Below are 14,065 nucleotides of genomic sequence, written 5' to 3'. Positions count from 1 at the left end.
CCCCCGCCCATTCTCACTACATTCTACAGAAGCACCATAGAGAGCGTTCTAACCAGCTGCATCTCTGTTGCCCCTTTTCCACCAAAGCAGTTCCAGGGCTGGTTCGGGGCCAGTGCTTAGTTTGGAACCGGGTTTTCTGTTTCCACTGACAAAGAACTGGCTCTGGGGCCAGAAAAACCGGTTCCAGGCTAGCACCAACTCTCTGCTGGGCCAGAGGAAAGAACCGCTTACGTCAGCGGGGGGGGGGTGGAGTTGTTAAGACCAACAACAATAACAAGATCGCCATTTTTAAGCGACGAGAAGCCGCAGTTGTACAAACGCGAAGTCATCCATTATTGTTGTTGTTGTTGCTGCTGCTTCTTCCATGTTGTTTTTGCTTCGATATTCGCGCCAAGGTTTATGCAAACGTAGCGACGTAACTGACGTATACAGCAACATAATGACGTATACAGCGACGTAACTGACGTATACAGCGATGTAATGACGTGGCTCCGCTTAGCACCGCGAGCTATGGAAAAGGAAACTGGTTCTCAGCTGGCTCGCAAGTTGAACGAGCACCAGCACTGGCCCCGAACCAGCCCTGGAACTGATTTGGTGGAAAAGGGGTATGTGTGGTGCAGAGGCTGCAGTGCTTCTGACTGGAAGAATGTGAGGAGAGTGGTGAGGACAGCAGAGAAAATCATTGGGACTTCTCTTCCCTCCATTCAGGACATTACACCAAGGCGTTGCATGTCTCGAGCCGGAAACATCATCAGTGACCCCTCACACCCTCACAATGGACTGTTCTCCCCTCTGGCCTCTGGAAAGAGGTTCCGCAGCATTCGGTGCAGGACCACCAGGTTCTGTAACAGCTTTTCCCCCCCAGGTCACCAGACTGCTGAACTCCAAACCCAAACTTCTATTTATAACTTGAACATTTCCAAATCCCACAGGTCACTTTATACAATTGCACTTGATAATATTTTTGCTGCTGCATAATTTAATTTAATTTAATACATTTCATATTTATTTCTGTGCTGAGCCAGATTGCAACGAAATTTGGTTGGGTGTACACTTGCTGCATACTGAATGACAGTAAAGGTTGTCTAAGTCTATATATGTATTTTTGTAATAAATCCATATTATACGGCGCAGGGACGTGCACAGGATTATAGAGGGGCAGGGGCTCAAAGTCAGAAAAAGGGCAGCAAGTGCATGATTTTTTTTTTTTTTCCCGGTCCTTTCCAAAATATGGAAATGTAGAATTAAAATACTCGCACAAATGTCAGTAGCCCTACAAACGCCCAAATGTCATGTACGTACAGTTTGAAAGGGCTAACTGTTAGACCATAACTCACATGTTCAAGCTGCCTCATTGTCACAGCTCCTCTGTTATCATTGTGGCAGCGCGCGCAGCGGCTTCTTCCCTCTCACTCAGTCCGCGCGCCCCCTCTCTCTGGCCGCACTCGAGCGGAGCAGCAATGGACAGAGAAGCGGCAGGCTCAACGCACACAACCACCCCGTATTACAAGAAAATTGGTAGATTGCCGTGGAGTTTTTGTACCGCTGTTGTTTTAAACTTCTAACAGGACTGTATTATTTATTATTATTATTATTATTATTATTATTATTTTAAAAGGGCAACATTTAATTCGAGGCAAAAAGGGCAGGGGCTCAAGCACCCCTAAAGCCGTATGTGTGCACGTGCCTGATACGGAGCGCATTTCCCACATTAATAAATACAAAGTACTTTGTGTCTGCTGCATCTTTCAGTTCTTTTAAATCAAGGCTGAATGCTTTCTTCTTTGCCGCTGCCTTTTATTCAATCAAATTTGAGGCTTTTGATTTGATTTCTTTCAGCGTGACCGCAATGCGTGATGGGATATATTGCTTGGTTAGTGACCATCGGTTGTACACTACTTTTCGTGATGCATTGTGGGATACTTTGAGTGCACTATATAAGGTGTAATAATTCTCACTATACATTCGGACAGCACTACAAAATGGCGACCTCACTATATAGTGAGTAGGGAGTGATTTCAGACACGGGGATTATGCATTTTGATAAGAGTAAAAATTGATGTCATGGCTGAGGGCAGATTTTCAAGGCGTGCGTTTTGAGTATGTTGACCTGAGTCATATTTACCTTCTGGTCTGTACAGTTCTGCCTTTCCATCTGCGTCTCCAGTTTCCTAGCCTTTGCTTTGCCGTGCACTTGAGCAGAGACTCACTGAATTGCATCCCACATCCTTGTCTGTTTTCTCTAATGGCAGATGATTTGATTTTCCACCTGCTTATCTCAGTCAAATATGTAAACCAAAGTCTGGGCATAGAGTCAAACTTGTGTAACCTTAGTAATTGTAAGATAAAACGGTTACGAGCGAGACTTTACAAGCAAATTGATGTTAGCAGTCCGCAATCAAACAGTGTCGTTCATCGAAATCTTATCAGCTTTCTAAATGTGCGGTGTTCTCTTCTTTCAGCCAACACACTTGGCTAACTTCACGCAGGTGCAGAGCATCCAGTACTCCTGCATGGAGGAGCGAGAGAGGAAAGGCATGCTGCAGCTGGACGTAGCCGGGGCTGCTGAGGTAGCCTACCGCACAGGCTTTGAATATTAAAACACTTGTGCATTTTTCTATTTGTCTGGAATAGATGGGGGAAAAAAATAATTACAATGTAGTGCACCTTTAAAGTTTCTGGATTTGTATATGAAATTTTTTTGTAATGAAACTATGACTCGTATTTTAACAGTAAAATGATCATAGATTAAAGTTAGTCTTTTCGTAAATTCTGTTTCAGTCATTAGGTCTTTGTAATTGTAAAATTGTCCCATGATTTCTTTAGAGCCCATGTTTTCCCACACACACACACTTTTTTTTTTCCTGTCATGGTTGCTTTCACTCTTCTTTCCATCCTTCTCTCTCTCGCTCTCTCTCTCTCTCTCTCTCTCTCTGATTTCACTGAGCTTCATTCTTCCTCAAATCCACCACATGAATGGATTCTTTCATTTTGTTCCTGCAACTAAGAGCTGATTTTTTTTTCTTTCCTTTTCTAAAATTACTAACAACATAGACTCTGTGTGTTACTTATTCTGATAGTTGCATATCTGCTCCTGATAGTTATGATGTTTAGGATGGTAATGTAAAACTCCTTGTGTGGTTTTAAGGGACGTGTTTCAGTGTAAAAATGTTTCCTCAATCTTCTTTTTGATCACAGCATTATTATTAAGTCATAGGCCCTGTCCACACGGCAACGGATTCAGGTGAATCTGATAAAATTGCTTATCGTTTCGGCCTGGCGTCCACACGGCACCGGCGTTTTGGGTGCCCCAAAACGAAATCTTTTGAGAACGGGTTCCAGAGTGGAAAAATCTGGCAACGGCGCCGTTGCGAAGTCGGCTGGATGAGTAGAACGGATTTGTTTACGATGACATCACAACCACATGACTGTCAGTGCTTCACGCCGGGTAGAAGTGTAACGAACTCGATGCGAGTTGTCAACAAATCCTATAACTTGGTTCATGAAACGCGCTTAGAAAATATTTTTATTGTTTAATGGTGCAAAGTGAGAGAGAGAGAGAGAGAGTGAGAGAATAGCCCTTAGGGCAGAGTCTTTAGTCCAAACACTGCGGAAGTACTGAGTATAACCAAACCACGCACCGCCCGTGCCCTTTCCAAAAACAAAAACAATCCCGCCAGCAAAAATAGGAAAAAAAAGGAGCGATCTCACCTCTTCAGATGTTGGTTTAAGTCCAACAATACATTCCTCAAAAAGGGTGTAGAAGAACAAAGTAATCCATCAGCGTGTAGCATTCAATTTACTCCGGACCATTAAAGAATTCTGGAGGATATCAGAATGTTGGCGTACCGGCTTCCATCTACCCCCATTCACTCCTCTTTACGCAGCTTTCGTTTTACGCTACTGATTAATAATCAAAACTTTGTGGCTGATGCTACAGAAGAAGGGGTTTATGCACAGACGTCTACTTCTTCTATTGTTCTGGTGTCTCCGATGGGACCGTCTTACAGTGCACGTAGTGGTGTGGCATGTGTATTGCATCGTTTTCAGCAAGCGTTGCGTTGCCATATGTACCTGATATTTTACTGATCCGTTGCCCATGTGGACGCGATATTTTAAAAAAAAATCTCGTTGCCGTTGTCGTGTGGATGTAGCCATAGTTAATAGCAATGTTTATGTCTGAATATTCCCAGTTCCAAACTAGGTACATGGTTTAAAACATAGTTTCTATAGTATAAGCAGCATTTTTTTTCCTTTTCAGTGTTTGTTTATTTTGTAATCCCGTTAGATTTAAGTTGACATCTTTATGCTTGTCAGATATTGATTAAAAATGAAAAATGAACAACTTCCTATGTCTTAACCAGAATGGTGCAATTTTAAACTCGTTCAGTTCAAGTAGCCAGTCAAATTATAGCTAAGTAATATCTGTAGCAACCATATCCAGAGTAAATTCTAATGATCTTCGCTCTCATCACGTCATTAAAAATACCACTAATAATCATCATATTGAAGTTTTTTTTCCTCACATGGCTAAGGGTACCAGGAGAACCAGCGATAGAGAGTGGTGGTTAAAGACAGCGTAATTAATCATGTGTGTGCAGTTTGTAGGGGCGTGTGTGTCTGCGCATGCCGAGGGTCAAGGGTGGGTCTTGCTGCAGCTGCACTCGAGCAGTTTATATCGTAGCATTAGCAGTGCATCTGTGCGTCCGCTCCGCTCTGCTCGGCTGAACTGATAATGACTCATTGTTTATCCATCTCTGTTTCTGGGTCCATCTTGCCTCATCCAGCCTCTCACCGTCACCACGCCATCCTTCACCACTGCAGAGAACATGGCCGACCTGATCGACGGTTACTGTCGCCTGGTCAACGGCGTCGCCCAGTCCTTCATCGTCAGGCCGCAGAAAGGTAAAATCCTTCTCATGCTGGTTTATTACGGGATGAAGCCCTGATTGTGCCTCGATTCTAGCTACTGGACGCTGAATAGACCACATTGTGCAAGCAGAAACATTCCAGAGCAGTATGTTTAACTGTGGAGAAGCCAAAAGTTTTAGTACTATATCTGATTTAAGATGCATACTGCCAGTTAATTTGTATGATGGGTATCGGTTTTTAAAGAATTATAGGGTGAATTTATATGGTCATAGATTTCATGGCACTGACATTATTCTGGGTCTTTTTTTTTACATATATTTATACGATTGGGCTTGTTTTGAAAACCTTTTGACACTTCTTGTTTTTTTGTTGGATAAAATGCATTTAAATGATTTACCTTCTCCAGGGAATAGCTTTTTCTGTACTTAATCGACGATTTTCTTTGCATGTTATTTTAAATGGTATTTATACATTTTTTTTTTTTTAATTGCAAATTTTATTATAATTTACTGTAAACATGGTAGCCGCGGGGTCTTAAAAGTCTTAAAGTCTTAAATTTAATATTCCAGAATTAAGGCCTTAAAAAGTCTTAAATTGCTTTGCCCAAGTCTTAATTTTTTAAACAAAGGTCTTAAATTTACTCATACTATTCTACGATGTGAAAACGTGGGTTTTGCGTAATGTCAGTGAATTTCTTGGAGTATGCGCAAAGAAAGAAACAATATTGATACATTTTCGTGCCGGCGCAATCGTCGGAGTCCGTGGTGGAGAGGAGACTCTGCGAATCGCAGCATGGGGAAGTGTCGTTTTAATCAGCAGTGGCTTTCAGATGAAAGATATCGTGATTGGGTGAGGGAGGTTCCTGGAAGCGACGTTGAAGCAAGATGCTGTGTTTGTCGAAAGACCTTCAAGTTGTCCACTATAGGTCATTTCGCTTTAGAGTCTCGCATGAAGAGCTCAAAGCACATTGCATCTGCCCTCCACCGCCACCAGCCCATCGCTCAGTTCTGCACGGTTCAATCTCCGAATGCACCTGGAGTTGGCACTAGCACCACTGTCGAACGTCAGCAGCATCAGCCAAGCCAGACATCATCGGCAAGGCTAGCAACAACACAAGGGCCGAGCAGTGGCATGATGGGTGTCGGTGGAACCCCGACACTTCGGGCGGAGGTGCTCCGGATTTTAAAAACAATTACGGAACACCACTCGTACAGCTCGAATGAGGACATAAGCGAACTCTTTAAGGCTGTGTTCCCAGACTCGGAAGTCGCTACAACATTCTCCTGTGGAAAAAACAAAACGTCTTACATAACAAAATTCGGTCTTGCTTGTCTTGAATGTGAAGATTTGACAAGCAATGCACATAATGACTTAAGTCTATAACTTTTATAATAAAAGTATTTTTACTTGAAACATTTGTCATTATTGGGAATTTGATCTGGTGTTCTCCGACCGCATAATGGGTGCGATGTAGGTCTTAATTCTCATTTAAGTGGTCTTAAAAAGGTCTTAAATTTATGGTGGTCAAACCTGGGGAAACCCTGGTAAAGTTCTTTGAAATTGCAGAAAAACACCTGCAGACCCCTTGTTGTAGATTGGTGGATGGAAATGGAGCTAATTATCAGTTGTACTTGTAAAATTCTAAATTAATATAATATGAAAAGGTTATTGCTTCATCTGAAAAATGTTGCAAGGCTGAAATGTATTTATGGAGTTTTTCATTTGTTTTCTTTACCAACAGAGGGAGAGAGAGCGCTTCCATCTATCCCAAAGTAAGTGCAAACTGTTTGTGAGTACTCAGAACAATATACAGCAGGGTAAAGGCCTCGTCCCACAATACCGATAACTATAAATAAATCGGTCACACCAGACCGATAACGATCCCTACAGCCCAGGCCGGGGTTTATCCATATCAGTGAGATTGCTTCTGGAGCAATTTTTCCAGAAGCAATCCGCTTTATCCGATAAAACATCTCGCCAATCAGGTAATTGTTTCCATGTGACGTTGTCTGAGCACGTGCTGTTTTCCCCTGGCAGATTTGTACATCCCTGTTGTATCCTGAAGTGACGGAATACGGATTCACGGGAAATAAAAGATATAATACAAAGCACGGATCTTTTATTCACGGATCTGTGATTTTCAGTGAAATATCAATAGTAAATTAATAAAGCAAGCGGGTAAGATATTTTAATTATGCATTCCGGCAGTCCAAACATTTAATTGATTTAGACTTCTTAATTTTTTTTTTTTTTTTATCCATGATGCATCATCCGTATGAAATCCGTAACCAATCTGTAATATGCTGAAATGACCAATCCATAAATTATTAGCATCCGTGATGCATCCGTATTAAAATCTGTAACCATTCCGTATTTTGTATCCTTTTTTTTTTTTTCGTAGTCCGTGACCTATCCGTATTATATCAACCACCAGAATGTGTACGTGGGTTGTTTTGAAGTCCAAGCTGTACAGTATGACCCGGAATAATGTGCTACTTCTTGGAAAAAAACTTCCATGACTATTCCTAAGTTGCAAGCGATATTATAGTGGGGGATTATAGTTGTGGTGTGTGTGACTGGTCCAAACTGGAGCTAAACTCAGGTGTAGGTATAGTCAGAGTTGTAGTTACAGTTATTGGTGTTGTGGGACCGGGCCCTAAATCTTGCATAAGTGGGACTTGTAAATATTTTAAGACCGTTTTAACACCAGTCTTATCGACGTGTGTACTGACTTTGCATTCCAGGCTTGGAAACAGTGAGAAGCGGTTAGAAGCTGTCCGATCAGGAGTTCGTGCCATCTCTGTATCAGGTGAGAACCTTTAGAACACTTACTGCGGTTAGCGTAAGTGCTTTGCTGTCTTTGTTGAAGAAGTTAGACATAAAACAGCATTAAATTAACTCCTGTAAAGTGAAAAGAAATCAAATAAATGATGATTTTACTGTACACGTCTCTGCTGCATTGTACGAACAACTTGCAGGATGGATTTTGTTTTGGATGGGTTGGTCAGTGAAGGAAATGGAATTGTCAATTGTGAAACATTTTTATGGTAATTAAATTGTTTGTCAAAATGTGAAATATTTAAAGGAAATGCAGCAGAAATAGAAAAAATGATGTCATTATGTGTTCATAATCTATCTTGTACAACAAGCCTATGAACCAAAAGCAGGAGTTTCGAAAAATAATACCATGACGACTTGGATCGATGCACGTTGACGGAGCAGGATGTTAGATGCTTTATTTTTGTGCCATTTTCTTTTGATATTCAATATGAGGACTGTCTGGGAAATGAGAATTGCATTAACACTATTTTTAAGCCAAAACTTGTGTTACTGTAGTTTTATTTACAAGAATATGTTGGGTTTATATATATATATATATATATATATATATATATATATATATATATAGGGTGCGATTTGCTGGGGGGGATGGTGGGGATCATCCCCCCCCTCTGGTTTTTATCTCTGCTGGAAAAAAAATCCTCGGGGACAAAACCCCACGCGAGATGGGCAATCGTAACAGAAGTAATGTAACAGACATCATTTTGGAACTCATAGGCTTGACTTTGGTATATAAATATGTTTTTATTACATCTCAGAAAATTAAAGTTATCTTTTAACATATCATTCATTAAAGATTACATGTTTTGTGACCTGATGGTAAAAAAATAAATGGTTTTAGGTGAATTTTTAAAAATAAGTTCATGTCCCCATTTCAGTACCCATAAGCGTGGAATCACTCATATATATACTGGGTGCGATTTGCTGGGGGGGATGGTGGGGATCATCCCCCCCCCCCCCCCCCCCCGGTTTTTATCTCTGCTGAAAAAAAATCCTCAGGGACAAAACCCCGTCAATAAAACAAACAAACCAAAAAAAAAGTTGACATGACAGGCATGTTGTGAGACAGTTTTCTATGGTCTACATTGCACTCACTTTCAAAATGACCCGAAGTGGCAGCTTTGATGTTCACGAACGTCCCCAGCAAATAGATACATTGTAGATAATAACAATATCCAGAGTGTGAACGTGGATTTAGCGCCATGAATCACATCCTTACTGCGGAGCGCAACAGAATGAATGTATCCACACAGACAGCCTTCTTTTCCTCGCTGTCAATGGGCCAGACGTGCATTCCTTCCCTGCTGAGAAATTCGCAGAAATGTGGATTAAAGAAGGGCGAAACGCGGCGGATAGCGCACCGACGGGAAAGCAGAAAAGGCCACATGAACTGCGCCATCAGAGCAAACTGTTCATTTAGTATTCATGTATTTCAGTGATTTTTGAGTCACTGTCCATTTAATCCGGAGGGAGAGAAACATCACAGCAACGCGACAAGCAGTGCGAACTTTGTTGTGTTAGTGTTCGTGTATTTAGTCAGAGAGATAGGAAGATGAATTTACCATCTCTGGTTTAGTGTTCGTTTTTATTTAGTGTTATTCATTTGATATCATCGGATGTTATTGAGCTGTTAGCCTATTGTTACCTTAATTTTGTGACGTTTCATGATTAAAAAAAAAAAAAACCATCCCCCCTTCTGGTTTTTTGACAAATCGCACCCTGTGTGTGTGTGTGTGTGTGTGTGTGTGTGTATATATATATATATATATATATATATATAATACGCACGTAAGTCGGCCTATGTTAAATGAACGCAAGTATATTGTGATGTGTAATGATATTGTAATCATCTTAAAGTCTTATTTTATCAACATTTTCTTATTTCATTACCTTGGCTCATTATTCGGTTTAAGTCAAACACTGCATCCTACACTGCGTACAGTACAATTCATTTAATATGTGCAAAACAAAAAATACAAAATACAGGTGCGAAAAATAGAAAACATTTTAGTTTATAACATGCCAAAATACAAATGTAAAACATAGCAAAATACAAAACTTAGTGACCGCTGGCATCACTGGTGCTTGGCTGTGGGTCGTCTACGTCATCATCAGCTGTTGCAGCGCTCGGGCTGGCGGGAGGATTTGCTCGTTTCATAAACCAGGAGCTGGGGCGGAAACTGTATGACGGAGCGCGAGAGAGACTGCACGTGTGCCTGGAGCTGGGGCGGAAACTGTTGTACGCGGCGAGAGGCGCTGCCGGGAGCTGGGGCGGAAACTGTTGTACGCTCAGCTGGGAAACACTTGCCAGTCATAACCAGACGGTCGTAAAGGTCGCATAGGTCGTAAGTCGACGACAACCTGTGTGTGTGTGTGTGTGTGTGTGTGTGTGTATATTCCAAAAAGTTAATTTGATGTAAACGAGCTATTCTTTTCCTGAGTCACCTTTCCCTCTTGCGTTAAAGCGAGACGGCCTTTCGATTTCATGAAATCAGTGAAATTTAGTTCCCTTGGAAATTTGTTCATTGCAGGGGCGGCACGGTGGTGTAGTGGTTAGTGCTGTCGCCTCACAATAAGAAGGTCCAGGTTCTAGCCCCATGGCCGGCGAGGGCCTTTCTGTGTGGAGTTTGCATGTTCTCCCCGTGTCCGCGTGGGTTTCCTCCGGGTGCTCCGGTTTCCCCCACAGTCCAAAGACATGCAGGTTAGGTTAACTGGTGACTCTAAATTGACCGTAGGTGTGAATGTGAGTGTGAATGGTTGTCTGTGTCTATGTGTCAGCCCTGTGATGACCTGGCGACTTGTCCAGGGTGTACCCCGCCTTTCACCCGTAGTCAGCTGGGATAGGCTCCAGCTTGCCTGCGACCCTGTAGAAGGATAAAGCGGCTAGAGATAATGAGATGAGATTTGTTCATTGTGATATGTGTGATATTCTGTAATTCTGTGGCTGGGAAGTTATTTAATTTGATGGGATTCCTGAGCAAATAATGTGCATGAAATCGCTCGTGTCGTGCAGTCAAGCAGACAGAGGAAGTCTGTGTGCACATGCGCAGGTTTACCTTTGACCGTGCACTGACAGTTCCATCATTCTGTCACTAAACGAACAGTTGATCACACCGAGGTGCTCGCTGACTGCTGATGTTTATTAGTTTGGTCCTGCGTTTCCTTTCCTTCGCAACATAACGTCGTCTCGATTTCCGTTACTGTAGTCGGTCTTCCACGTTTCTTTTGCACACTCACGTCCTCCATTTTGCTCTTCTGTTTCAAATTTCTATCCCCCAGTGCTTTGTGCAAAACAGGAAAAGCCCAGTACGTGATTTTTTTTTTTTTTTTTTAAATGGGTCTTGTTGAAGCAGACAGGAATGGCGGCGAATTTAGAGGCATGTGCCCCTAAATTCATTAACAATTATTAAAAACAAAAAAGGGAATAAAATTGGAGGTATATGATTTCAGGTTCAGTAGCTTTCGGTCCACTAAACAGAAATAGCTGGGGTGTCAGGGAAATGGACACCTTTAATGGAAACTTAGCAAATGTTGCTTATTTGTGATGTGATTTATGGTCATGTGGCACATTTTGACCACATTAGGCTCTGTGCTTTTGATTTTGCTGACATGTTTCGACGTCATATGTGGAGAAGATCCAAGCAAGCACGTAAGGAAGTGGAGAGAGATTAAAATTGAAGCGTGTAGATTCTGGAAGGATCAAGAAGAGAAAAGAAAAGCAGCAGGTGTCATCCAGACCGCAGCTACAACAGTGTGTGCGATGCCAGAAGTGCATAGCTGAGCCATCTTGAGCTTCCAAGATCAGAAGTGCCCCGTCAACAGGAAACACACATCAGCACGAGTGTCTTAGAGAGACAGAAGAATGAAACACTCCCATGCTGTTTCTCACCTGTTTCTTTATATCCCTCATTCGTATTCAGTCTCATCTCCATGCCAGTTTCCTTGGTTTTTTTTTTTTTTTTTTAAATCTGCCATTATGTGGGAAAAGAGGGTAGGACAGAGACGTAAGAAAAAGGAAAGCGTGAGAGACTCTGCACTGAGCGTGGCGAGTGAGTGTTTTTAGCCGGAGGGCAGCAGTATTGCAGAAAGAGCCGATTGAAACGCAGAGAGCAGGAATCGCCGCTGACGTGCTGATGAGCTGCAGTCGCAATGTGAAAGAGCCGCTTGTGTGATGGGTCAGAGAGGAGGCCAGAGCGAAGTATTGCTGTGCGCGCACGCACAAGTGTCCGTTTTCCACAGATGTGCTGTGTTGCGTATGTGAAGCTTGTGATAGCCACAAACAGATTTTATGTGTTCATGTTCCATGGGTGTGTTACAAGTACAGTATAGTAGCTGTGTATTGTATCTGACAAACTGTACTTGAGATTCAGTATTTAAACGCATTAGAATATTACTGAGCCCATATATTTAGACTGCAACAGGTGCTTTCTCAGAGGAAACAATGCAGAAGTAGTATTAAATAATAATAATTAAAAAAGACTCATTTTCAGATTTGTCTGTATTTACCGACAGTAATGTTTGTTGCCATCAATATTTCATCAGTTTCACTTTGTCAGGTGACCTGAGAATTTCTGATACAAGAACTTGTATTCAGTATATACAACCCCGATTCCAAAAAAGTTGGGACAAAGTACAAATTGTAAATAAAAACGGAATGCAATGATGTGGAAGTTTCAAAATTCCATATTTTATTCAGAATAGAACATAGATGACATATCAAATGTTTAAACTGAGAAAATGTATCATTTAAAGAGAAAAATTAGGTGATTTTAAATTTCATGACAACAACACATCTCAAAAAAGTTGGGACACGGCCATGTTTACCACTGTGAGACATCCCCTTTTCTCTTTACAACAGTCTGTAAACGTCTGGGGACTGAGGAGACAAGTTGCTCAAGTTTAGGGATAGGAATGTTAACCCATTCTTGTCTAATGTAGGATTCTAGTTGCTCAACTGTCTTAGGTCTTGTTTGTCATATCTTCCGTTTTATGATGCGCCAAATGTTTTCTATGGGTGAAAGATCTGGACTGCAGGCTGGCCAGTTCAGTACCCGGACCCTTCTTCTACGCAGCCATGATGCTGTAATTGATGCAGTATGTGGTTTGGCATTGTCATGTTGGAAAATTCAAGGTCTTCCCTCAAAGAGACGTCGTCTGGATGGGAGCATATGTTGCTCTAGAACCTGGATATACCTTTCAGCATTGATGGTGTCTTTCCAGATGTGTAAGCTGCCCATGCCACATGCACTAATGCAACCCCATACCATCAGAGATGCAGGCTTCTGAACTGAGCGCCGATAACAACTTGGGTCGTCCTTCTCCTCTTTAGTCCGAATGACACGGCGTCCCTGATTTCCATAAAGAACTTCAAATTTTGATTCGTCTGACCACAGAACAGTTTTCCACTTTGCCACAGTCCATTTTAAATGAGCCTTGGCCCAGAGAAGACGTCTGCGCTTCTGGATCATGTTTAGATACGGCTTCTTCTTTGAACTATAGCGTTTTAGCTGGCAACGGCGGATGGCACGGTGAATTGTGTTCACAGATAATGTTCTCTGGAAATATTCCTGAGCCCATTTTGTGATTTCCAATACAGAAGCATGCCTGTATGTGATGCAGTGCCGTCTAAGGGCCCGAAGATCACGGGCACCCAGTATGGTTTTCCGGCCTTGACCCTTACGCACAGAGATTCTTCCAGATTCTCTGAATCTTTTGATGATATTATGCACTGTAGATGATGATATGTTCAAACTCTTTGCAATTTTACACTGTCGAACTCCTTTCTGATATTGCTCCACTATTTGTCGGCGCAGAATTAGGGGGATTGGTGATCCTCTTCCCATCTTTACTTCTGAGAGCCACTGCCACTCCAAGATGCTCTTTTTATACCCAGTCATGTTAATGACCTATTGCCAATTGACCTAATGAGTTGCAATTTGGTCCTCCAGCTGTTCCTTTTTTGTACCTTTCACTTTTCCAGCCTCTTATTGCCCCTGTCCCAACTTTTTTGAGATGTGTTGCTGTCATGAAATTTCAAATGAGCCAATATTTGGCATGAAATTTCAAAATGTCTCACTTTCGACATTTGATTTGTTGTCTGTTCTATTGTGAATACAATATCAGTTTTTGAGGTTTGTAAATTATTACATTCCGTTTTTATTTACAATTTGTACTTTGTCCCAACTTTTTTGGAATCGGGGTTGTATATGCTCACTAGATATGTAGCATATTGGCTTTGTAGTAGTTAAACGGCACACCACGTGGACCAGTGGCGAACTGTTACTATTAGAGCTGGGACTTGAGCTCAGCCAAAACTTAGCCAGACACCAAAAAAGCAACAGGGCAAAGGATT

At 41.8% G+C, this 14,065-nt stretch overlaps 1 protein-coding gene across 7 annotated transcripts in view; it reads left to right on the top strand.

Annotated features, from left to right (window-relative positions):
- The window catches only part of ptk2aa (protein tyrosine kinase 2aa), a 336,131-nt gene that overhangs the window by 231,659 nt on the left and 90,407 nt on the right, over positions 1–14,065 (top strand). For all 7 annotated transcript variants that reach the window (XM_060942653.1, XM_060942652.1, XM_060942651.1 and 4 more), the window contains 4 exons: positions 2,463–2,570; positions 4,788–4,905; positions 6,614–6,644; positions 7,617–7,681. In XM_060942653.1, the coding sequence (XP_060798636.1) occupies positions 2,463–2,570; positions 4,788–4,905; positions 6,614–6,644; positions 7,617–7,681 (322 nt within the window). The remainder of the gene's footprint in view (positions 1–2,462; positions 2,571–4,787; positions 4,906–6,613; positions 6,645–7,616; positions 7,682–14,065) is intronic.

Source organism: Neoarius graeffei, chromosome 16 (genome assembly GCF_027579695.1).
Source record: "Neoarius graeffei isolate fNeoGra1 chromosome 16, fNeoGra1.pri, whole genome shotgun sequence".
Taxonomy (NCBI): domain Eukaryota; kingdom Metazoa; phylum Chordata; class Actinopteri; order Siluriformes; family Ariidae; genus Neoarius; species Neoarius graeffei.
The sequence above is the reverse complement of the archived record's forward strand: the minus strand, read 5'-3'. Positions and strand labels throughout refer to the sequence as shown.